Genomic DNA, 26,388 nt, shown 5'->3' with positions numbered 1-26,388 from the left:
CTCTATTCTTTCTTCACCTTTCCTGCCTATCACCTCCCTGTCTCCCCTCCCCCACCCCTTTACTTTTCCCCTTACTGGTTTTTCACCTGGAACCTACCAGCCTTCTCCTTCCTACCCTTCCCCCACCTTCTTTATAGGGCTTCTGCCCCTTCCCCCTACAGTCCTGACGAAGGGTTCCGGCCCAAAATGTCGACCGATCTTTTCCACGGATGCTGCCCGACCTGCTGAGTTCCTCCAGCATGTCGTGAGTGTTGAAAGGAATGGAGTTGATTAAGATTCAATAGCTTGGATTGTTTTGGGTTTCAACTAGCAGTATGGCATGGAATTGCCACCATTTCTCAACATCAGTAATTTTCAGAACTTCTCTATAACCTCACAAGACCCAAACATCCTGACCACAGGCAGATCGCCAACCGTTACCTATAGCACTCCAGTGCTAGAATCTCCATGGAGTCATCCCCATCTAGTAAACCAAGATTTCATTCAAATGCCTGTCAGATCTCCCTTTAATCATTTTCAGCTAGGAAATTCATTTTCTTTAGTCATTGTACAGAACTGCTGTTTTGAGACTCATTCACAGGATACAGAATCTATTGCCAAAGCCAGCATTTAATACTCTATATATAACTGGTTTTATTATTTCTAACCAAAGTCTGTGACCAAACTCTTTATCTTCAATTGTAAGGTTTGCATTCTCAGCAGAAACTGAAATAATGACCCAGCCATTAATCTATACCGAAAAGTGGTGCTCTGATACTGTATACTCTTCACCAGCCTGTGGAAACATATCGTGACCACCTCCTGCTTCTGTCCTTTATCCATTTGCACTTCTATGCAAGCAATACACCATTAATTACTTAGAGCTCAATTTTGCCATGGCCATTTTATGATACTTCAAGTGTGGCTTTTGTAAATATATTCACACAAATTTGACCATTCTATCTTTAACAATCTTGCAACTTTGAAGATTTTAAAGTAGTTAAAATCAAATTGTCTACATCAAATCCACACTGACATTTACTAATTCATGTTTTCCAAAGTCTTTGATTGCCTTCAGGTGTTCCCAATAATAGATGGAAGTTGAGCAAATTGGGCAAATATCAAATTTTCCACACACTCCATGTGAGAACCAAGTTGGGAGAAATAAGATCCCAAGTTCGAAGGTTTATTGCCATACTCACAGATGTAGCCTGGTGCCTGGATAGCCAAAGGAACCACAAAAAAAAATGCTCCTAAAATCTAGCTGAAGAGAACATTTCAATTGGTGCCCTGAAGTAAGAGGTTAGCCTTGACAACAGATACCTGGAAGCCTTGCACAGTTTTTAGACAGAACAGTATCATAGTTACTTCCAGCCTCCTGAGTGCAGTCCAGTAACAATTTTAGGAGGGTACTGTGGCTGTTAACATTAAAACAACCCTCTATATCAACAAATTTTGTATTTCAAATATTTATCTGAACACAAGCTCCAATAAATGTTTGACATATGCTACAGATGTGTACTTTGAATAATTTTCCTCCAACCTGTACTAAGCAATGGGAGAGCACAGTTCAGATATGCAGATGCTTAATAACCCAAATACAACACCTTTCCTCTCAAGCTACATAATACTTAAATATAATTTGATACACAATAACTTTCTTTTTAATTAAAATGCAACTCTATGAGCTACTCAGGTTAAACAACTTTAGTTCGAGAAAGGAATGCCTTCACAAGGCAAGTTCAAATATGGAGGTAAAGAGATGAGATCAAGTAAAGTTCAGTGAGGAGATTTTTAACCAGTCTTACAATACCATAGACTGAAGTTGGGAGCCAGGGGGAAAAAATAGGTGCTGGGAATAGGAGATGATGGAATCCAAATACAACATATGGAGGCTGCATCTTTTAGGAAATGGAAAGGAGTAAAGCAAAGCAAGTAATGACCTTAGCAAAAGATAAAATAGTGATTAATCAAACGGAATGTAAGCTATTGAGGAACCAGCTTTCCATTAATCTGCTTGAGGGATAAAGAAAAAATTTCTCTTATAAAGTATTATGGACTTGACAGACTAAGACTTTAAGAGTTGCAGAGTGGTGGGTAAGAAAAGTGCATTTTTGGATAGAAACTGTGACTTTTAAAGTTTCACAAACACTTTGATAATGAAGTGAAGAATGCTCAAGTGTGTACATGGTCTAAGAAATTATGAGACCTTTGCTGCTAACAATCCTTATGAGACACACAAAGATTCTTCCTCAAATCAAAGAAAATGCATCAAACATATAAAAATGTGAAGATCAAGAAAATGATTCAGAAGAGTGCAAAATGGAGAATAAAACATCACTGTTTTATTAAGAGCAATGGTACAATGAGGGGTTATGCCATTTAGAGAGGCTGATGACAAATTAATCCATAAAATTTAATGCAACACAAAAGCACTAAAGGAATTCAGGTCATCTCCAGAAAATATAATGCCAAAGCCCCAGCGACGACATCTAGTCTACTGGTGCATTCACAGCTACTTTAAAACTAGCAGTTAGATGAGAGGAAAAGAGTAGAGATGGGACAAGTCAAAAGTGCTCAAGAAGAGCCAAATGGAGATAAAACAATACAAAGTAGAATGAATAAACACTGGTAGATATCTACCATGATCATTTATATACTGGAGATCAGCAAGCCAGAAGTTATTTCTCAAGCATTAAATCAAGCATTTATTTTGGATTCCATTACAGAACAGTTGTAGATTTAAAACATGCAGATATTAGAAATCTGAAGAAAATGTAGAAATTGTTGAAAACACTCAGCAAGTCAGGCAGATCTATGGATGGAGAAAGAAGAAAGAGTTTGCAGACTCTTCAGGGACCATTATGATCAGACATCATCAGCCTGAAAGATCAGCTCTGCTTCTCTCTCCACAGCTGCTGCCTGAATTGCTGAGCATTTCCTGCATTTTCTGTTTTATGCACAGTAATGCTGTAGGAGCAGCTTCCAGGTTTGAGTATCAATTCTGCTTTGCAGGAAGCATAAATAAAGTGTTTTTTAAAATATGAGTTTTAAGGTAGATTATGAAAGTGGAAGTATTTACCACCTCATGAGTCTCCGTATCCACCACATTCTCCATAACTTCTGCCATCTACAACAGAATCCTGCCACTAAGCACATCTTTCCCCCCACCCACCACAACCCCTACATTCCGCTTTCCGCAGAAGTCGCCCTCCAGTTGATTCCCTTGTCCACTCATCCCTCTCCACTGATTCACCTCTTGACACATCCCTGCAAGCTACACCTGCCCCTATATCTCTTCCTTCACCACCATTCAGGGCCCCAGTCTTTCCAGTTAAGGCAAAACTGCACTTTCAAGTCTGTTGTAATCATTCATTCTTTCAGGTACTCCCAGTGTGGTCTCTTCTACATCAGAGGGAGCCAATGTAGATTGAGACACCGCTTCGCTGAGCGCTTTCAATCCATCTGCCACAAAAGCCAGGATTTCCCAGTGGCCAACCAATTTAATTCAACTTTCCATTCCCATTCCAACATGCTGGTCCATGGCTCCTCTACTGCCACAATTAGGTCACACTCAGGTTGGAGGAGCAGCACCTCATTCTGTTTGAGTAGCCTCCAATCTGATGGCATGGACATCAGTTTCTCTAACCTCTGGTAATTTCTCACCCCTCCCCCCGCCCATCCCCAAATCTCTTTTTCCATTCACCATTCTTGCTCCCTTCTTAACCCTGCTCTTCTCCACCCACCCATCACAACCCCCTAGAGCCCCTCCTCATTCCCTTTCTCCTAAGGTCCACTGTCCTCTATCAGATTCCTTTAGACCTTTACTTTTTAACAACTTCCCCCTTCACCTGGTTTCACCTATCACCTGCCAGCTTGTACTCCTTCCCCTCCCACCTTATTCTAGCTTCCTTCCCCTTCCTTTCCCATCCTGATGAAGGGTCTTGCCCTGAAACGCGCACTCTTTATTTCTCTCCATAAATGCTGCCTAACCTGCTGAGTTCCTCCAGCATTGCGTGTGCACTGCTCTGAATTTCCTGCAACTGCAGAATTTTGTGTTCAGCTTTTATTCGTGTTACCTTTAGGTTATTGTGCTACAAAAGATTTCTCAACTTAAAAGCCTGTAGCTCAGAAGCAAAATTACCATTTTTGCCACAGATAGGGAATAAATTACTAGCATTCAACAGCTATATTTTTCTACAAGTTTATTAAATTGATTTAATTTAAATCACTCCAATTCTTACCTCCTGTTCCAGTGTTGTAGTAATAGGTATATCCTTCAGGTGAGACACCTTCCACCCAAACATTAGCTTTACTTTGCTTTGTACCACGTTGTGTGTCAGAAGCTGTTTCTGCTGGTTTTTTTTCAGTCGCGCTTGATGATGATGAAGCTAATAAGACAATATATTTGTGACTTGTTTACAGAACTTAAAGAAACAGAATGCTTTAAAATATTTCACATTTTATACTCACCAGTTTTTTTTGAATGGTGTTAATTTAAATTAATCTTTTTATTATAATTGAAACCCTGACCAGTTGACACTTATTTTTCAGTGTAGAAGTTACCTTCACACAGGATTCTCAGTTTCTGTCTTTGAACCAAATAGGTAGTCAATTTATCTCCAAGACCCAACTCCAGATTTAAATTCTGGTGCTTTCTTCTTCAGAGAAATTCTCTCACATGTGGGATTCAGGTTGGGGAAAACATATGGGAAGACCATTAAAAATACTTTCAAAACACCGTCATACCAACCATCAAATTCCACACAGAAATAATATATTAACAAGTGTTCATGCTCTAAGTGGTGACAGGAATTAACCTTCATTGGAATTAAAACGACGAATAGAATGCAGAGAAGAGAAAATCCACAGATGCTGGAAATTCGAGTAACACACTGAAAATGCTGGAGGAACTCAGCGGGCCAGGCAACATCTATGTAAAAAAGTACAGTCGACGCTTCAGGCCACAACTCTTTGGTAGGACTGAAGAAAAAAAAGCCTGAGAACACACTTAGGTTGGACGAGCAATTCCTTGTATTGTGTTTGGGTAGCCTCCAACCTAATGGCATGAACATCAATATCTCAAACTTCCAGTAATGACCCCAACCACCCCCCTCCTTCCCCATTTCCAATCCCCTCTGCCAACTCCCTCCGGTGCTCCCCCCTTTTCTTTCTTCCATGGCTTTCTGTCTCTTTCACCAATCAACTTTATCCCTCCCCCTCCAGGTTTCATCCATCACCTGGTGTTTCTCTTCCCCCTCCCCCCACCTTTTAAATCTACTCCTCAGCTTTTTTTCCTCCAGTCCTGCCAAAGGGTTTCAGCCCAAAATGTCGACTGTACTTTTTTTCCATAGACGCTACCAGGCCTGCTGAGTTCCTCCAGCATTTTCTGTGTGTTGAACAGAATACAGAGTTTCACCTACAGTACTGTGCAGAAGCCTTAGGCACATGTAAAACAAAATTCTGTAAAACAAAGATGCTTTCAAAAATAATGAAATGAATTACAAAAACTTATCAATGAAGAGTAGCAAACAGTAAAAAACAACTAAATCAAATCAATACTTGTTGTGACATTGCCTTTAAAACGGCATCAATTCTCATAGGTACACTGTTGTGCAGTTTTATAAGAAAAAGTCAGCTGCTAGGTTGTTACAAGCATCTTGGATAACTTGCAACAGTTCTTCTGCAGACTTCAGCTGTCTTGCTTGCTTGTTTGTTTCTCCAGTATTTCCAGACAGCCTCGATGAGTTGAGATCAGGGCTCTGTGAAGGCCATGACATCTGTTGCAGAACTCCGTGTTCTACTTTTCACTGAAGATAGTTCTTTATGATTTTGGCTATGTGTTCTGAGTCATAGACCTGCTGCAGAATGAAGTCTTCCTGATGGTATTGTGTGATGGATTAGAATCTCTTGCATTTCTCAGCATTGAGGACTAGATCACCAACTCCAAAAATGCAGCCCCAAACTTGCAGGGAACCTCCACCGTACTTCATTGCTGGCGATAGACAATAATCTATGTAAAACTCTCCAGCCCTTCTGTGGACAAACTAACCTCCTGTTTGAGGCAAAAACTTTAAATTTGACTCATCAGTCCTGAGCATTTGTTACCATTATTCAGCACCCTAGTCCATTTGTTTTTGTGAATAGGTGAGTCACTTGGCTTTATTTACACCTTGCAGAAATGGCTTTTTGACAGCAACTCTACCATGAAGACAACTTCTGACTGTAGAAGGGAGTACTGATGCAGGATGACCACCTTATGTCTTGTTGCTATACTCACTCCTGCCAAGGTCTTAAAGATTTGATGAGTTGAAGGTTATAAACTGTCACATCTGCCAAACCCTCAACTTTTACATTGGTTGTCCTTCATTAAATTTGATTCCTTCTACACCCATTTCACTTTCAGTTAATCAGTTTAGTTCATTCAACTGATTATGTCATTGATCATTAGCATCTGTTTGTTATCTTTGTTTAATCATGCACTGGGCTATATACCTGCAAAGTAATCAAGTTTTAATTTGAAAAGTGGTTTATTACTTATGTTATTTTCTTTAACAAAATACAAACATTTTTCTGTAACACTAATTTTTTGGGGGAAAATGAATGTTTGGAAATCTAAAATTTGTACTTTTCTACTGACAGACCAATGCAGAAAACAAAAATAAACATCCAAAACAAAATTTATATTAAAAATCTAGGGTGCCTAAGACTTTTGCACAGTCTGTATGATGGAAAGCCAATTCTACTTTCTAGCTCTTGCCTCTTGAGTCATGCTCTTCCCTGTACTTTTCTTTTCCAATATTTTTATTATTAATTTTACATCTAAAAATACAGAGTACAAGAAAAAAATATCAATACATACTAAATCGCATATAAAGACTCCTTACCCTATATTCATACAGATTAATTCGTAACATTGAAATATAGTAATTTTATTACAAACGTATATAAAAAGATCTAACCCACTACCAAGACCAAAGCTGATTAGTAGAGAAAAAAAATTAGTCATCATCTGTGCTTTAACAGCAAATCAAAGGTTTTGAAAAGAATTCAAAAAAGGTCCCCACAATGTTTGAAAGTCTTGGCTGGATTCAGAGATTGAACATCGAATCTTCTCAAAATTTAAACATCACATCACATCACGTAACCATTGAGCGTGAATAGGAGGAGCCACATCTTTGCATTTAAGCAAGAGCGTCCTTCTGGCCATAACAGAAATGAAAGCCAAAATGTGCAAGTCAGATGACTCCAAATTAATATCCTTTCCTCCAACAATACCAAATAAAGCGGTCAAAGGATTAGGCTTAAAGTTTACTTTGAAAAGTATCGAGAAAGTTTGAAATACTTCTTTCCAACATTTTCCAAGACTCGGGCATGTCCAAAATATATGAATGAGTGAAGCTTCTCCATTATTACATTTATCACAATAGGGAGATATATCTAAATAAAAACGAGACAACTTATCCTTGGTCATATGGGCCCTATGGACCACTTTAAATTGTAGGAGAGAGTGGTGGGCACATAACAATGAAGTGTTAACCAATTTAAAAATTTGATTCCAAGTTACCTCAGAAACTGAAGTCTATAAATCTTGTTCCCAAAGATTTTTAATTTTATCTAATGGAACACTTCTCATTCCCAACAGCATATTATAAGTATTAGATATGGATCCATTATAAAAAGGTTTCAAATTAAAAATTACATCTAGTAGATTCTTATCAGGACTTTTAGGAAATGTACTTATTTGAGACTGTAAAAAAATCTCTCATTTGTAGGTATCGAAAAAATGAGTTTTGGGTAAACTATATTTAGTTGACAGTTGTTCAAACGAAAAGAGACTTCCCTCTACAAACAAGTCCTGAAAGCATTTAATACCTAATCTATCCCATTCTTTAAAAGCCACATCATTCATAGAGGGTTTAAAAAATTAGAAAAAATGGGACTCGAAAGAGAAAATCTCAATAAGCCAAAGTATTTTCGGAATTGTAACCAAATTCTCATAGTGTGTTTAACTACCAGATTATCAGTTAACTTACTCAGAGACAAAGGAAGTGAGGATCCAAGAAGAGAAATAATGGAGAATTTATTAACAGAGTTAGCTTTGAAAAAAACCCACACCAGGCAATCGTCACGATTAATGTAATATAACCAAAATGTAAGATTTCTTATATTAACTGCCCAATAATAAAATCTAAAGTTTGGTAAGGCTAATCCTCCATTCTTTTTATCTTTCTGAAGATGAATTTTATTTAATCTAGAACACTTATTCTTCCATATACAAGATATAATAGAGTCAAGAGAATCAAAGAAAGATTTAGGAATAAAAACAGGCAATGCCTGAAAAAGATATATAAATTTAGGTAATATATTCATTTTAATAGTTAATTCAGCCAATCAACAATAGCGAAAGAGGCGACCAATTTGATAGTATGCTTTTTACGTGATTCAATAGGGTAAGATGATTTTCTTTAAATAGACACTTATAGTTTTTAGTAATTGTTACACCTAAGTAGGTAAATTGGTTTCTTACAATTTTAAAAGGAAGGTTAGAATTTGTTGGTATCAGATTATTCAAAGGAAAAAGCTCACTTTTATGTAGGTTTAATTTATAACCTGAGAACTGGCTAAAACAGGACAGTAACAAAAGTAATTTAATCCATTGAATGAAAATGGGTCCAAAATTGAATTTTTCTAAAGTTTTAAATAAATAATTCCATTCAACTCTGCCAAAAGCTTCCTCAGCATCTAGGGATACCACACATTCCGATATCGTGTTAGAAGGAGAATAAATAAAATTTAATAACTAAAAAATATTAAAATGAGAATATCAATTTTTGATAAATCCAGTTTGGTTATCAGAAATTAATGGTGGTAAAATATTTTCAATCCTATGGGCCAAAACTTTAGATAGGATCTTAGTATCAACATTAAGTAAATAAATTGTTCTAGAAGAAGAGCCTTCAGTTGGATCCTTACTCTTTTTAAGGATAAGCAAACTGGAAGCCTCGTAAAAAGATTGAGGGAGTCTGCCCGACTTGAATGAATCCAAAAAAACTGAATATAAATGAGGTATAAGCAGTGGGGAAAAGATCTTAAAATTCTCCAGAAAATCCATCTGGACCCAGAGCTTTCTTCAAATGTAATGAGCACATAGCCTCAACAATTTCCTCAAAAGAAATAGGTTGTTCCAACAACTTTCTGTTGTCTGCAGAAATTGTAGGACTGTTTAGTTGGTCTAAAAAATTGTTCATTACAGTGTTATCCTTTGAAGATTCAGAACTATAGAGTTTAGAATAAAATTCTCTAAAAGTATCATTTATTTCTAAATAATCAGTGGTCCTATCACCATTAGCTTTGCATATTTCTTTAATCTGCTATTTAGCTATAAATGTTTTAATTTGATCAGCCAATAATTTACCTGTTTTATCTCCTTGAATATAAAATTGACTTTTATCTTTTAGGAGTTGGGTTTCAATTGGATAAGTTAAAGGGAGATAATATTTAGTTTTAGTTTCAACACGTCTTTTATATAAGGCAGGTTCTGGAGCCAAGGCACACTCTTGGTCTAATTGTTTCAGCTGATTAGTTAAATCACTTCTCTCTTTATTAGCTTTTTTCTTAATACTTGCAGTATAAGGAATAATTTGTCCTCCAATAGATGCCTTAAAGGCATCCCATCTGATAAGACTAGAAGTCTCCTCTAACGTATTCACTTCAAAAAAAGTTGTCTCTCCATAAACTTTAAAAAATCTTTATCAGATAATGAAGTTAAGCTAAATCGCCAAAACCTATTTGTTTAAAGAAGGCCAGGGAGATTTAAAGATAGGAGCACAGGAGCGTGATCTGAAACAGCAATCTCTTTATATTCACAGGATCGAACTGATGGAATCATTTGGCTATCCAATAAAAAAAATCAATCCTGGAATATGTATGATGGACATGAGAGAAAAACGAATATTCCTTGTCTACTGGATGAAAAAAAACACCAAGCATCAACAATACCAAATTTCATCAAAAAAGATTTAATAAACACAGCTGATTTATTTGGTATCATTAGTTTAGAAGATGAACGATCTAAAGCTGGATCTAAGCAACAACTAAAGTCTCCACCCATCACCAATGAGTACAGACTTAGAGCTGGCAAAAAGGAAAAAAAAACCTTCCTGTACTTTTAAACAGTGATGACTTCTTTTAAGCCCTAAATATACTACACACAGGTTCAATATCCACTCCTCCCTTTGGTGAATAACTTTTCTCCTCACATCCCTTACCTATTAAATTAAGTGTCTTCCAGTTATTGACTCAAAGTTCACAGTAAATTTATTAATAAAGAACATATATGGCACCATATACCACCCAGAAATTCATATGGGCATACTCAATCAATCCATAATCGAATAACCACCATAATAGAATCAATGAAAGGCCACACCAATGTGGGCATTCAACCAGTGTGCAAAAGACAAACTTAAATACAAAAATAAATACATAATAATAATTAATAAACAATAAATATTGAGAGCATGAGATTAAGAGATCTGGAAAGTGACTCTATTGGTTATTGAAACATTTCAATGATAGGGCAAGTAAAGTTGAGTGAAGTTATGCCCTTTGGTTCAAGAACCTGATGGTTGAAGGGTAGTAACTGTTCCTGAACCTGCTGGTTGAGTCCTCAGGCTCCTGTACCTTCTTCCTGATGGCAGAGGCGAGAAAAGAGGGTCCGTGATGATGCTTTTTCATGACAACGTTTCATGTAGATGTACTTACTGACTGGAAGAGCTTTACCCATGATGGACTGGGCTGTATCCATTACTTTATGTAGGATTTTCTGTTCAAGGCATTGGTATTTCCATACCAGGCTGTGATGCAGCCAGTCAATATACTCTCTACTCCACATCTATAAAAGTTTCTCAAAGTTTTAGATGTCATGCCAAATCTTCACAAACTCCCAAGGAAGTAGTGGCACTGCCATGCCTCTAAAGGACTGGTCTTCATCAAGGAAGACCTCAATGAAAGGTTGAGTAGCTTGAAGTTCCTGGATGTCAACATCTTACAGGATCTGACCCAGGCCCAACAGATTGATACAATCACAAAGAAGGACACCAGTGATACTACTTCATTCGGAGTTTGAAGAGATTTGGTACGTCACAATAGACTATTGCAAACTTATATAGATGGACAGTAGAAATCATTCTAATTGGTTGCATAACAGGTTGGTATGGAGGCTCTAATGCACAGGATCACATGAGACTGCAGCAGGTTGTAGACTTAGCTAGATGCATCACAGGCACAACCCTCCTGACCATCAAAGACATGTTCAAGAAGGTAGCATCATTAACAAACTTCACCAGCCAGGACACACCTTCTTCTCATTACTATCAAGAGGGAGGTGGTACAGGGGGCTGAAGACCACACTCACAATTCAGAAACAGCTTCTTCCCCTTTGTCATCGGATTCCTGAACAGTCCATGACCACTACTTTTTTTTTTGCACTATTTAATTATTTTGTAATTATTGAAATTTTATGTTTTCGCACTCCTGTTGCAAAACCGGAAATTTCACACTACACAGGATAGTAACAATAAATCTGATTCTGAGTATAGGAAGGATGTAGCTGAGAGGAGACTTGATACAAGTTTCTAAAATGATGCAAGACAAAGAGTAGTAACCTGGTATCTCTCCCCACACCCGCCCCCACCCCCCATAGATATGTCTGATATTAGAGGACATGCATTTAAAGGATGTTCAAAGGGAATGTGCAGGACAAGTCTTTCTTAATATTACACAGAGTATTAAGTGCCTGGACTGCCAGGGGGGTGGGGGGTAGGGGGTGGTGTTAGTAGAAGAAGCAAAAATATATTGGTATTGAAGAAGCTTTTAGACATATGAACATAGAGAGAATGGAGGTACATGGACATTGTGTAGGCAGAAGGGAATAATTCGACATTTAATGAGCTCTGCATAACAAACTGGGCCAAAGGGACTATTCCTTTGCTGTAGTGTTCGATGTTCTAACTTGGATTTGCACCCTATCACACATTTTCACTGCTTTCCTCACCTGCCTCTGTAATTTAAAACATGCTTGTGTCCTTGTTTTTACTGTTCAGAAGGTGGGTCTGAATCACGTTTCCTCCCATGGACACCATGTGATCTGTTGAATGCTTTCATCGCTTTCTTTGCATGTGTGTGATCCAACTAATCCTAACTACAATCCTGGCAAAAACCAGCCCACTCTTTAAAGTATTATGTCTACCTTCTTACTACTATGCTACCTATAGGGGTCTGCAGATAGCATTCCAAGATCTCATTTTTCTAACTTACAGTATTTAGTGAAAGGGAACACACGATAAATAATTGGCGTTTTAACTCAACTTGTTTGTCCTTCCCATTCAGTCTCATGGCTGAAGCTGACCAAAGCATATTTTTATTCATAAGCTATTTACTTGCATTTATCAAGACAACTGCCCAGATTTCAAAAAGATAAAACATTTATCTGACATTAAAATGTACAAAGGAGAGTTTTAAAAAAATAATCCGATTAGACCATTGGCCTCCCTCATAAAAACATTAACAACAGGAGCAGGCCATCTGGCGCTTTGACTCTGCTGCCATTCTTTTGCTCAATACCCGTGACCATAAGATATAGGAGCAGAATTAGGCTATTTGGCCAAGTCTGCTCTGCTATTTCATCATGGCTGATCCAATTTTCCTCTCAGCCCCAATCTCGTGCCTTCTCTCCATATCCCTTCATGCCTTAACCAATCAAGAATCTATCAACCTCTGCCTCAAATATACATAAAAACGTGGCCTCCATAGCTGACTGTGGCAAAGAATTCCAGATTCACTACTCTCTAGCTAAAAAAATTCCTCATCTAAAAGGACGACCCTCTATCCAGAGGCTGTATCCTATGATCTTAGACTCTCCCACCATGAGACGAATCCCCTCCATATCCATTCGATCAAGGCCTTTCACCACTTGACAGGTTTCAAATAGGTCACCCTTCCCATCCTTCTGAATTCCAGTGAATACAGGCCCAGAACCAAACACTCTTCATATGAAAAGCCATTCATCCTGGAATCATTTTCGTGAACCTCTTTTGAACCCTCTCCAGTTTCAGCACATCCTTTCTGTGATGAAGAGCCCAAAACTGCTTACAATACTCCAAGAGAGGCCTCACCACTACTTTATAAAGTCTCAACATTACACCCTTGCTTTTATATTCTAGTCCTCTTGAAATGAATGCTAACATTGCATTTGTCTTACTCAACCTGCAAATTCATCTTCAGGGAAGTCCCTTCACACCTCAGTTTTTATGTATTTTCTCTCCATTTAGAAAATAGTCAATCCTCTCATTTCTTCTACCAAAGTGCATGACCATACACTTTCTGACACTGTATTCCATCTGCCATTTCTTTGCCCAGTCTCCTAATCTGTTTAAGTCCTTCTGTAGCCTACTTCATCAAAACTACCAGCCCCTCCACTTACCTTCATACCCCCTGCAAACTTTCCAACAAAGCCATCAATTCCATTATCCAAATCATTGACATATAACATAAAAAGAATCAATCCCAACACAGAACCCGCTGAACACCACTACTCACTGGCACCCAACCAGAAGGCTCCCTTTGTTCCCACTATTTGCTTCCTGCCAATCAGTCACTGCTTTATAAATGCTAGAACCTTTCCTGTAATACCATGGGCTCTTAAAACTTGTTAAGCAGTCTCTTGCAGGCACCTTGTCAGAAGTCTTCTGAAAATCCATGTACACATTAACCGATTCTCCTTTGTCTATCCTGCTTGTTATTTCCTCAAAGCATTCCAACAGATCTGTCAGACAAGATTATCCCTTAAGGAAACCATACTGACTATGGCCTATTTTATCATGTGTCTCCAATTACCCTGAGACCATATCCTTAACAATCAACTCCAATATCTTCCCAATGACTGAGGTCAGACTAACTATAGTTTCTTTTCTTCTGCCTCTCTCCCTTCTTGAAGTGTGGAGTGACAGGTGCAATTTTCCAGTATTCCAGAAACATTCCAGAATCCAGTAACACTTGAAAGATCATTACTAATGCCTCCACAACCTCTTTAGCCATCTCTTTAAGTACCCTGGAGTGTACACCATCTGGTTCAGGTATTCAAACCTTCAAACCTTTCAGTTTCCCAAGACCTTCTCTTTAGTTATGGTAGCTTCACAGACTTCATGACCCCAGACACTTGGAACTTCCCCCATACTTAATAATTTTGTCTGCCATTCCATTGTCTCCCATTACTACCTCTCCAGCATCGTTTTTCCAATATTCACTCTCAACTCTCTTTCACACTTATGTGTCTCAAGAAACTTTCAGTATCCTCTTGGCTAACAAATATTATTGGCTAGCTTACTTTTGTATTCCATCTTTACCTTCTTAATAACTTCAGTTGTTTTCTGTTGGTTTTTAAAAGCTTCCCAATCCTCTAACTTCCCACTAATTTTTTGCTCTATTATATGCCCTCTCTTTGCCTTTTGTTGGCTTTGACTTCTCCTGTCAGCCACGGTTGTGTCATCTTTCCTTTAGGATACTTCTTCCCCTTTGGGATGTATACATCCTCTGCCTTCTGAATTGCATCCAGCAATTCCAACCATTCCTGCTCTGCCATCATCCCAGCAGTGTTCTTTTCCAATCCATTCTAGACAACTCCTCTCTCATGCCTCTGTATTTCCCTTTACTCGATCACAATACTAATACATCTGACTTTAGCTTCTCTTTCACAAATTTCAGGGTGAATTCAATCATATTAGATCACTTCCCCTATGGGTTCTTTTACCTTAAGCTCACTTATCAATTCAGCGCACTGCACAACGTCCACTCCAGAGTAGCCGATCTCCTAGTGGGCTCATCACAAGCTGCTCTAAAAACCCATCTCATAGGCACCCTAGAAATTCCCCTGCTGGAATCTAGCACCAACCTGATTTTCTCCTATCTACCTGCATATTGAAGTCTCCCATGACTATTGTAACATTGACCTTTTGGCATGCATTTTCTATCTCCAGTTGTAATTTGTAGGTCACAGCCTTACTACTGTTTGAGGGTCTGTATACAACTCCCATCGGGGTCTTTTCATCCTTGCAGTGCCTTAACTCTATCCACAGTGATTCAACACCTCCCAACTCTATATGACCTCTTTCTAATGATTTGATTTCACTTTTTTTTAAACCAACAGAGCAACCGCACTCCTTCTGCCTTTCTGCCTATCCTTTTAATACAATGTGTATCCTTGGACATTAGGTTCCTGGCTATAATCTTCTTTCAGCCATGATTCAATGATGCCTACAACATCATACCTGCTTATCTGCAACTGTGCTACAAGTTCATTTACTTTATTCCATACACTGCACGCATTCAAATATAACATCTTCAGTCCTGTATTCACCCTTTTGATATTGTCCACCTTTTATGTTGCATCTCAACGCATTGACTGCAGATTTCGCCCATCAACAACCTCTCCCTCACTACACATTGCCCCGTCTGTAACCAGCTCCCTCATCTTCTTCACTATTATCCACCTTTCCTACGATATGTCTTTCACTGAAATATACGCAGCTCCAGTCGCATCATGTTCAACCTTTTGAATCCTAACTTAGTATGAGGTCTAACCAACATCTACTTCCACCACCTCACCACCAACTGTTCTGGCACTCTGGTTCCCCCCCCCCCACCCCCGTAACTCTAGTTTAAACCCCACTGTACAGCATTAACAAGCCATAAGACTCTTAAGACATAGAAGCAGAGGTAGGCCATTTGGCCTATCGAGTCTGCTCCGCCATTTAATCGTGGCTGATCCTTTTTTTCTCTCCTCTTCAACCCCATTTCTCAGCCTTCTCCCCGTAACCTTTGATGCCATGTCCAATTAAGAACCTTTCAATCTCTGCCTTAAATGCAGTTAACAACCTGGCCTCCACAGTTGCACGTAGCAACAAATTCCACAATTTCACCATCCTCTGGCTAAAGAAATTTTCCACATCTGGTTTGAATGGATACCCCTCTGTCTGAGGCGGTGCCCCCTTGTACCAGACTCTCCGACCATGGGAAGCATCCTTTCCACATCTACTCTGTCTTGGCCTTTCAACATTTGAAAGGTTTCAATGAGATCCCCCCTCATCCTTTTGAATCCAGTGAGTACAGACCCAGAGTCATTAGATGTTCCTCATATGATAACCCTTTCATTCCTGGAATCTTCCTCATAGTCATACTTTATGGATCCCAGGGGGAAATTGGTTTTCGTTACAGTTGCACCATAAATAATCATAGAACCATAAGTAGTTAAATAGTAATATGTAAATTATGCCAGGAAATTATGAAATAAGTCCAGGACCAGCCTATCGGCACAGGGTGTCTGACCCTCCAAGGGAGGAGTTGTAAAGTTTGATGGCCACAGGCAGGAACGACATCCTATGACGCACTGTGCTGCATCTTGGAGGAATGAGTCTCTGGCTGAATGTACTCCTGTGCCCACCCAGTACATTATGTAGTGGATGGGAGACATTGACCAAGATGGCATGCAACTTAGACAGCATCCTCTTTTCAGACACCACCGTGAGAGAGTCCAGTTCCATCCCCACACATCACTGGCCTTACGAATAAGTTTGCTGATTCTGTTGGTGTCTGCTACCCTCAGCCTGCTGCCCCAGCACACAACAGCAAACATGATAGCACTGGCCACCACAGACTCGTAGAACATCCTCAGCATCGTCCGGCAGATGTTAAAGGACCTCAGTCTCCTCAGGAAGTAGAGACGGCTCTGACCCTTCTTGTAGACAGCCTCAGTGTTCTTTGACCAGTCCAGTTTATTGTCAATTCGTATCCCCAGGTATTTGTAATCCTCCACCATGTCCACACTGACCCCCTGGATGGAAACAGGGGTCACCGGTACCTTAGCTCCCCTCAGGTCTACCGCCAGCTCCTTAGTCTTTTTCACATTAAGCTGCAGATAATTCTGCTCACACCATGTGACAAAGTTTCCTACAGTAGCCCTGTACTCAACCTCATCTTTCTTGCTGATGCATCCAACTATGGCAGAGTCATCCGAAAACATCTGAAGATGACAAGACTCTGTGCAGTAGTTGAAGTCCAAGGTGTAAATGGTGAAGAGAAAGGGAGACAAGACAGTCCGCTGTGGAGCCCCAGTGCTGCTGATCATTGTCGGACACACAGTGTTGCAAGCACACGTACTGTGGTCAGCCAGTCAGGTAATCAAGAATCCATGACACCAGGGGAGCATCCACCTGCATCGCTGTCAGCTTCTCCCCCAGCAGAGCAGGGCGGATGCTGTTGAACGCACTGGAGAAGTCAAAAAACATGACCCTCACAGTGCTCGCTGGCTTGTCCAGGTGGGCGTAGACACGGTTCAGCAGGTAGACGATGGCATCCTCAACTCCTAGTCGGGGCTGGTAGGCGAACTGGAGGGGATCTAAGTGTGGCCTGACCATAGGCCAGAGCAGCTCCAGAACAAGTCTCTCCAGGGTCTTCATGATGTGGGAGGTCAATGCCACCAGTCTGTAGTCAATGAGGCCGCTGGGGCGCAGCGTCTGACCCTCCTCTGGTCCCTCTCCCATCTTTTCTAAGATAAGGAGCCCAAAACTGTTCACTATACTCAAGATGAGGCTTCACCAGTGCCTTATAAAGCCTCAGCATCACATCCTCAGTGCCAGAGACCCGGCCAGTGTGGCTTTCCTGTGTTACGTCATCAAGTACTTGAGAGTATCCAAAGCGATACACCTGTTGTTCAGGGGAGTGGCCACAGGGAAAATCTGCACTGGCTCCTAAAATTCTTTCCCCTTCCTGACAGTCACCAAGTTTCCTGTATCCTGCATCTTGGGTGTAAGTGTCTCTCTGTATGTCCTATCCTTCACCCCCTCAACCTCCCAAATGAACTGGAGTTCATCCAGGTCCAGCTCCAATTCCTTAATGCAGACTGTTAGATGATGCAGCTGGATGCACTTCTCACAATTGTAGTTGTCAGGGAGACTGGAGGTCTCCCTGCTTTCCCACATCCCACAAGAGGAACATTCCCCTTGACTGACGTCCCCTCCTCTTAAAACTTCCAATGTCCAATTGGCTGGAAGTCAAAGCTCTTATTCCTTGATTATCCCTTGATTCCTGAACTAATGCCCAGAAATCTTTCAATCTGTGTTTTGAATATCAGTAACTTGAACCTCCACACCTTCCAAGGATGAGAATTCCAAAGGTTCCTGAGCAAAGAACTTTCTCATGTCAGTCCTTAATAGCCTAACCTCTGCTTCTAGACTCAGACAGGAGGAACCTCTCCTTGCACCTAATTGTTAAGCCCCATAAGAACGCAGTACAGCTTGATGAGATTGCCTTTTATACAACTGAATTTTAGAAAATAGAGTTCCCAGGTTAATGTACCATTTCCTATTTTTATAGCATGCTAAATGTATGTACTGTAGCAATTTAATAACATAGTCTTGCTATGTCGTATACTTTGCAAATTACCCAATCTCTCACCACTTACACATATCACTTTTCTGTTCTGTGCAAAGTGGATAATTTATTTTCCTTTATTATATTCTAAAAATGCCTATTCACTCATACTGTTTCCCCTATGGAGACTCTTTATATCCTCTGTATTCATAATCCCACTTTGCTTATCTTGGCACTGCAAGTAATCATAAAAATATGGCACTCTCATCTCTGACATATGTAGTGAAAAACTGGAACCCCAGTACTAATCCTTGCCCACAATCCACAGACTCTAAATCTGAGAAAGGTCCCTCCACTCTCACTCTTTGCCTTCTGTCAAACAACCATTTGTTTTAAATGGCTGTCACCATAACGCCCTATTACTTACTCAAACTTGATTGACCAACCTCTTATGTGGGACCTTACTCAGTGCCTTCCTTAAATACAAATGTACACTTTTACAAGCTCCACCTTATCTAATAAAATGGGTTTTATTTTCATAAAACTATGCAGACACTTTCAATCCCAACACTCTTTTCAGGGTAGTGCCTTTACATCCTGCATTATTAGTTTAATACTTTTCCCATCACTGTTATCAAGCTAACAGCTTGCTAGCTGCCTATTTCCTTTATCCCTCCTTCCTTGAACGATATAGTCATACTTGCTATTCGAAAGAACAGTTCCAGGATATATCGAGCTTCAGAAAATGATAAGAGGTTCATCCATCTCTAAGGCCACCGCTTTCACAATGCTAAGATGTAAATCATCAGGTCCTTAGAATTTGTTGGTTTTCGTTCAAACCAACTTTTCCAGCATTATTTTTAACCTTAGTTCCTCATCCTCTTTGTATCTTAGATTAAATCTAAAACAACAAATAGCACTGAATTGCACTAAAGCTGTGGAAGACACCAATTACTGAAAGGAGTATACTAAATAGTCACAGAGATGTAAATAATGCAGCTCAAAGAATCAAACATTGTGTACTAAGGAGCCATAAGCACCAATCAACTACATTCATAGAAATTACAATTCTAAAACAGAACTGGCTGCAAACCATCTAAATTAAGCAGAGGTCTGCTAATCAGAGTTTAATTGAGGGGGCTACCCTTTTGTAATTAGGTGGATTGACCTTTAAAAATCTATTTGGTCCAACTAAATTTGTCCTTCATGCCAAATTGATCCTTGTGAAGTGTACTAAATGGCTCAGTTGTAAGCTAATTGTTGTTTGACGTGACCACATTCTAATCCATAAAATTAAATTTCTAAATGGCAAAGATTTTCTAAAACTGAGTTGATAGGAGGGAATTAACAGTAAATTAGAAGTTAAAATTTTCATTACTTCAATATAAAGTGATGGTTTTCTTTCATATCAAAGAGTTTTCAATGAGACTGCACAAAGCTCTTTCTATTTGTTGTTTTATAATGTAAAATGTGACCTCTGAACAATTAAACTTCCCAAGTAACATGAGGTGGTTAAACTGATTAAAGGGCTCCTAGCTAAATTCAAAAAATAGTAAACAATGTTAAGTCTATTTTATTAAATGCTAATCTACTAATCTTTCACTTTAATGACTAATCATTACCAATGCAAAAAGATCTAAACAATTTTTCATCTACCATCTTTCTCAGGGTTCCTATGAGAAGGTCCATTTTCGTTAATCACCTACCAATTAAAAATGGTCCAAAATCACATACAACTCAGTCCTCAAAATACACCAACACGTAAAACTACCTGACACATTTACTCCTAGCCGCTTCAGATCTTCCTGATAAGCTTTCATGGCTGCATTCTCCATCTCAGCAAATTCCTTTGCCTTTTTCTCCTCTTCCTTTGCTTTATCCAAACTTTTCTTTTTAATCTGCAATACAGTAGAAAACAGGAATAAGAAAAGTGTGTGCACATAACCAACAAAAAAAAGAAAATGGAAATTGGAAAAAAATGAGATACCTCGCTAATTTTTCTTGCCACATTTTCTTGATGATTCTTTCCCCTTTCATGAAATTCCACACTCTGTAGGAAACATTTGTGAAAAGTAATGTAGTCTACTTATTATACAGGTTAAAGCTTCAACAATTAAACTTTACAGCTTGATTCCAATCACATCATACCTGATGAGTCTGAAGACATAACTGATTTGACTGCTCATATTTGTAAAGAAGCAGCTAAAATACATCAACCTGATTGACAGGATTTATTTTGTTTGATTCATTGAACTCTGAGAAGCTAGGGTTACTCAATATTACGAGTCATATTATTTATCCTGATATGCCTCTTCATAATTTTTACTTGTATAAGGGTGATTATTAATACAGTAGTTCAAACTCAGGCAAGTATGCCTTCTAATCTACCTAACAGTAACATAATTCTATGAATACCCTGTATTTACATAATTCAGGTAGGTTTTTGATTATTTTATACTTAACGTAGATATCAAGTTTTTCTGTCTCTGAATTTTCAGATATAATGATTTTGTGTGATTTACAATCAAAGGGGTCAATATCAGACTATATAATAGTTATTTTCTTTGCAGGTTAACTTTTTATGCCTGCCTCTATTTTATACCGTATAATTACCTACATACATGTAATTGCTCAATATATTTCCAAGTAGTCATCGTAAAGGCAACTGTTAGTCTGCATCTGCGAGACCATGGATCTGCGCGTGGGAAGTCTTCACTCTCCAGGGCGCAGGCCTGGGCAAGGTTGTATGGAAGACTGGCAGTTGCCCATGCTGCAAGTCTCCCCTCTCCACGACACTGATGTTGTCCAAAGGAAAGCCATTAGGACCAATACAGCTTGGCACCAGTGTCGTCACAGAGCAATGTGTGGTTAAGTGCCTTGCTCAACACATTGCCTCGGCTGGGGCTCGAACTCACGACCTTCAGGTCGCTAGTCCAATGCCTTAACTACCTGGCCACCTGCCCACACAATAGTCATAGTATATATATGCAATTGTTCGGTGGACCCTTTAGTGGTTATTTTTTCCCTCTTTCTGGAAGCTTATTTGGTGTCACATTATTCAAATGGGGCTATCTGATTGGTTAACTCTTATATACAAATTTGAATGAAGTCTCTCTTATCCATGGTATAAGGGCATGTGGAACACCATCTTTGCTTCTTTTCCTTCCCCTACTAGACTCCTGCTACTGTCCATTTTCAGAGTCATTATGTCTCTTTGAATTCTCAAAGAACCCTGTACCAAGAAACATCAGAATCCATAGTCAATACAAATACATCAGTAATACTGTGACTGTAAATGTACAGAGCATCACTTTTAAAATACCAGATGAAATTATGCTCCCAGAATATAATTTTAAAACCAAATCCTTTCCAAACACATTGTTATAACACTACCACATTAGAAGGAATGATCAAATGCCAATTAAAATTTGAATGGAAAATGTAAAACTGAAACACAAATTAAATACAATCAACTGGTTGGCGCCTTTTATCAGTTTGAAATCAAGTAGGTTCTATAATAGGAAAGGGATCTGTTACACTAGATCACTATCTCAAAGGTGTAGATATGTGGTGATATCATTGTATAAAAACAAAACTAACGGCCATTGAGTCCATGCTGATTGTCAGGTACCCATTTACATTAATCTTATACAGAACTCAGTTTATTCTCCTTATATTCCCATAACTCCCTTCAGAATATACTTCTTACGCATAGCTAATTACCCAAACAACTCAGATCTCTGGGATGAGAGAAGAAACAGGACTGGCTACAGAAAACCCATGTGGTCACAACTGGAAAAAACTCAAAGCTAGGCCCACTAGTTATACATATTTTCTGTTTTATTAACAAAGCCTGTCTTAAGAAGTTTCTGAATTGACAGTAAATGGTCTTTCAAAATATTATAATATCCTGAGGGCAGAGATGACCGTACTTCCTTAGTACTGGGTAAGAAGTCGTTAGAGACAGGCTATCCTCTCACCAGTTTCACTGGGGTTCTTTATTGCCACAGTCAGTCAAATACTGCTGGGATATTAAGAGCAACAAGCCCTGGAATCCAGTTCTTTAGGCTGTGTGGAACAAGCCTAAAATAAGATCTAGTAGCCTTAATGGAAGCAAAGTACCAACCAAAAGTAAATTACTGATGTCCAAGTGCTGTTAGTACTGTCACAACAACACTTTGCTCATAACTGTTTGAACAACCGGGCAGTGACTGGCTAGACTGACAGATCCTGCCTCTTTCTAGTCAGGTGGATGCCACTGCAGTTACATTGCAATGTACCTATTCTAGTTGACAGATCCGTTCACTATATTTGAAATCCATAGCTTTTGTTGAATCTAATGCACTAAGCTATTTCCTGGTATCACAAAGCCAGCACGGGCCTTCACAGAGACGGTGATGAAGAGTCTGGTTCAACTCAGATGAATTGTGCCAGGCCATTGTTTAAAACATTCTTTTAAATTCTGTCAATCATTAGATGATAGTGAGCTTGACCTTGTAGAGGTCACTGAGCTGTGTATATCTTTATTTTGTAATGTTACTGCGATACTAATTTCCTTTGGGATCAATAAAGTATCTATCTATCCATCTTGTTCAGTGCCTGAACTGATGTCAGGTGGTTCATCCTATTTTAAACTTCTTGTAAAAGTTTAATACGAGTCATTTCCACTATGCTGAGGCCTGGTGCCTTGTAGTCATTTCCACTATGCTGAGGCCTGGTGCCTTGTATAGGTCAGACTAATCAAGGATTGTAAATTTAGTGGAAGTCATTACGATGTTACTGAACCAAATCTCTTACAATTCAATAGTTTCAGATTCAGATTCATTTATCACATGCACATCAAAACATAGTCCAAAATGTTGATTGTGTTAACAACCAACACAGCCTCCAAGTGTCACCACACATTCCGATACCAATATAGAAGGCCCACAATGTTCAGCAGAACAACACAAGCCAAAATAATAGCAGCAAAACAAGCCCACCTCTTCCCTCCATGCACACACCCACTCACACAAAGATAGGCCACTTCTGGGCCTCCAGCAGACTCAGACATCAAACTCCAATTTCCCCAGTGGACATGCAGACTTGCAGACCCAAGGCTTCGGTCATCAGTCCTCATCTTCCGAACTCCCCAATTTCGGTTTTTGTCTTTTGTTCTTTGGTATCAACCCCAGGACTTGCCAATGACAGGACACCAAAGTCCAGGCCTCGAGTTCTAGACTCGATAACTTAAGGGATTGCTGATTCTCATGCCTTCAGCCCGCAAAGACCTTCGATCGTAGGTTCCGCTGACCCAGAGAGATTCACCAACCAACCCTAATCCTTGTTGGTTTTCATCCGCAGCACTTACTGTCCATGGAGATCACTGGCCTTTGACAGCAGAGGGTGGAGCAGACCCCAGACCAGCCTGACCTCTAACTCGCTCATATCCTTGTCCCTAAACCCTAACCTGGCCACTAACTCTCCTCTCTGTCGTCAAAACCATCCCGATGAACCTAACAAACAAGCTTCAAGGAAGAAGTGCGACCTTCAAAGTCTAGTTAAATAGGATGCTGAAAATTATGTACAGAACATATCCTTTTAATAATAAAAAATTATGCTATAACGATATGGTGGGTTGGGTTGGTTCAAACAGCAGCTAAAACAGATCTACACAGCCAAAATGAGTCAAATAGCAAAATTCAACATACAGGCTTATTATCTGCTATCCAACATTTGCAGTACTCGCAGAACTTCTTTGGCTGGGACTTCCAGTAATCCGCCCTGTAGAATTAAAAGACACAGGTTAGGGTACTGTTTCCCAACATCAAAAGGCCCATTGGTTCTTTGTGTACAATTCAAACATTGCAATAACATAGTTCATTTGTTTTACTCATTATGAAGTATCAAGGTGACCTGATAGAGGTGTATAAGATGATCAGAGCCATTTATCATGTGGATAGTCAGAGGCTTTCTCCCAGGGCAGAAATGGCTAACGCAAGAAGGCACAGTTTTTCCACAGAGAGTGGTGAGTGCGTGGGAATGGGCTGCCGGCGACGGTGATGGAGGCGGATACAATCGGGTCTTTTAAGAGACTCCTGGATAGGTACATGGAGCTTAGAAAAAATAACAGGGTTATGGGTAACCCTGGGTAGTATCTAAAGTAAGTACATGTTCAGCACAGCATTGTGGACTGAAGGGCCTGTATTGTGCTGTAGGTTTTCTATGTTTCTATCGAGAAGGTGGACTAAGCAACATCATGTGACAGAATGAATATCTGATGAAAACTCCCATAACAAGACAAACTCTCACCAATTGATTTGTAAATGGTCATTACAGAATAAAATACACCAAATTTCAAAACAATAAACTATGTAAAGTTTATCTAAGGCATAGGTTGTATTTCAGTTAAAAGGAGAGACTGAATCATATAGGTCTAAGTGGAGGAAGCTAAGAGGTGACCATATGAGGGCGATAGGGAGGATCATGGTGGGTCATCTAAGACAAGGAGCAAAGATTGAAGGTCGAATAGAGGGAAACGAAGTGTATGGAGGCTTGAATGTGCTGCCTAAAGAGGTGACGAATGCAGTTACTCTCATGGCATGTAAGATACAGTATCAAATTGACAAGTATTTAAATTGTTGAGGCTTTAAAAGCTACAGGCCTAATGCAAGTAAATAGGATTAACGTAAGAGAACAACATGGACATGGTAGCTCAAAAGGCCTTTGTACTATACAACTATGAGAAGCAACTTCAGGCAACATGCAAAAGACCTTAATCCCATTAACAGTAATTTGCCCAAATTTTATCTTACGATATTTGTTATGGTAGGTTAGAACTGACATTTCATTCACAATATAATGGCATTAAAACCACCATTACTAGGGCTATTTCTACCAATGTGTAATTAGTAAACATGAAGTCAGACACAGGTCAAGATAAATTAGTTTCAAAGGTGGAACATGATTAAATGCATAAAGTACAGTGAGTACTCAGCAATGTCTACAGAGAGGATGCTGTATTGGTTGAAATAGAGATGATTTTGGTAATGGATGCAATTAAAATTATAGGTAGGATAGACCAGAAAGTCTACCTGTGCTTATTAGAATGGTTAGGTCTCACAGACCAAATAGCTTTTATTCAACATTGCCAAGGAAAGCTACTCAAGGAGGCAAATTTGGATATATGGCTTTCAATCCCATTACCTACATCATCTAGACATCTTAAAATAAATTTGCCGAATTAGTCATCACAGCTGCCAATTTGTCACCATTCACATGTTCAGACAATTTTATACCAGGTCAGTACATTAATCTCAAACCCAGGAGTTGCAACTGGAGTTGAAAGCCTCTTATGAGGAACTTTATTAAATTAATTTTGAGAGACGATACAAATAAAATCGACAGACATTGCCGTCCTCTGTCAGTCGCTTTGAAGATTTTTCAATCTTCATCAAGCACTTTATCTGCCTTTACCAAATCCAAGCCTGCTGTCTCAGATCAGCAGAAATAATTCTTTGTAGATAAATTGTATGATCCAGCAATTTTTCAACAAGACATCCCTGTACCTTCCTCTTCTTAAATCAGAGAATGTGATATTAAATTTTCTAATCTCATGCAATGCTTTCCAAGCCTTCTAAAGTCAAAACAATAGAGCAGAGGATGCCTCTTGACCCGCTGAGTTCCTTCTGCGTTTTGTATGTTGCTAACATATTTAAAGCACTGACTCCCAAGAGTGTCAATGATGATAAACAGTCCCATAGACTCAGATTTCCAGAAATATTTTGCAAACATTCCATGAATGACGCTCAAAATGTGGAGTCAAGATAAATCTTAACTGGATAAGAAATTGGCTGCAGGTTATAAAACAAGAGATGTAAAAGTTTGAGGTCAAGCTTCACAGACTATTCCAAAAATGAGACAGCCTGTGACAGTCCATGGCAAAACCAGGATATAATGAACCAATAATGTGACAGGCAGCAGAAACCATTCACATTAATA

General features: G+C 39.2%; 1 protein-coding gene across 1 annotated transcript in view; it reads right to left on the bottom strand.

Moving 5' to 3' along the window:
• The window catches only part of wbp4 (WW domain binding protein 4), a 75,819-nt gene that overhangs the window by 34,015 nt on the left and 15,416 nt on the right, over nucleotides 1-26,388 (bottom strand). Inside the window, exons 2-5 of the mRNA XM_063051201.1 lie at nucleotides 24,099-24,171; nucleotides 20,396-20,458; nucleotides 20,180-20,306; nucleotides 4,224-4,370 (exon numbers count right to left, since the gene is read on the bottom strand). Of these exons, the coding sequence (XP_062907271.1) occupies nucleotides 4,224-4,370; nucleotides 20,180-20,306; nucleotides 20,396-20,458; nucleotides 24,099-24,171 (410 nt within the window). The remainder of the gene's footprint in view (nucleotides 1-4,223; nucleotides 4,371-20,179; nucleotides 20,307-20,395; nucleotides 20,459-24,098; nucleotides 24,172-26,388) is intronic.

This window comes from Mobula hypostoma, chromosome 6 (assembly GCF_963921235.1).
Source record: "Mobula hypostoma chromosome 6, sMobHyp1.1, whole genome shotgun sequence".
Classification (NCBI taxonomy): domain Eukaryota; kingdom Metazoa; phylum Chordata; class Chondrichthyes; order Myliobatiformes; family Myliobatidae; genus Mobula; species Mobula hypostoma.
Note: the sequence above shows the minus strand (reverse complement) of the source record. Positions and strands in the feature narration are given on the sequence as shown.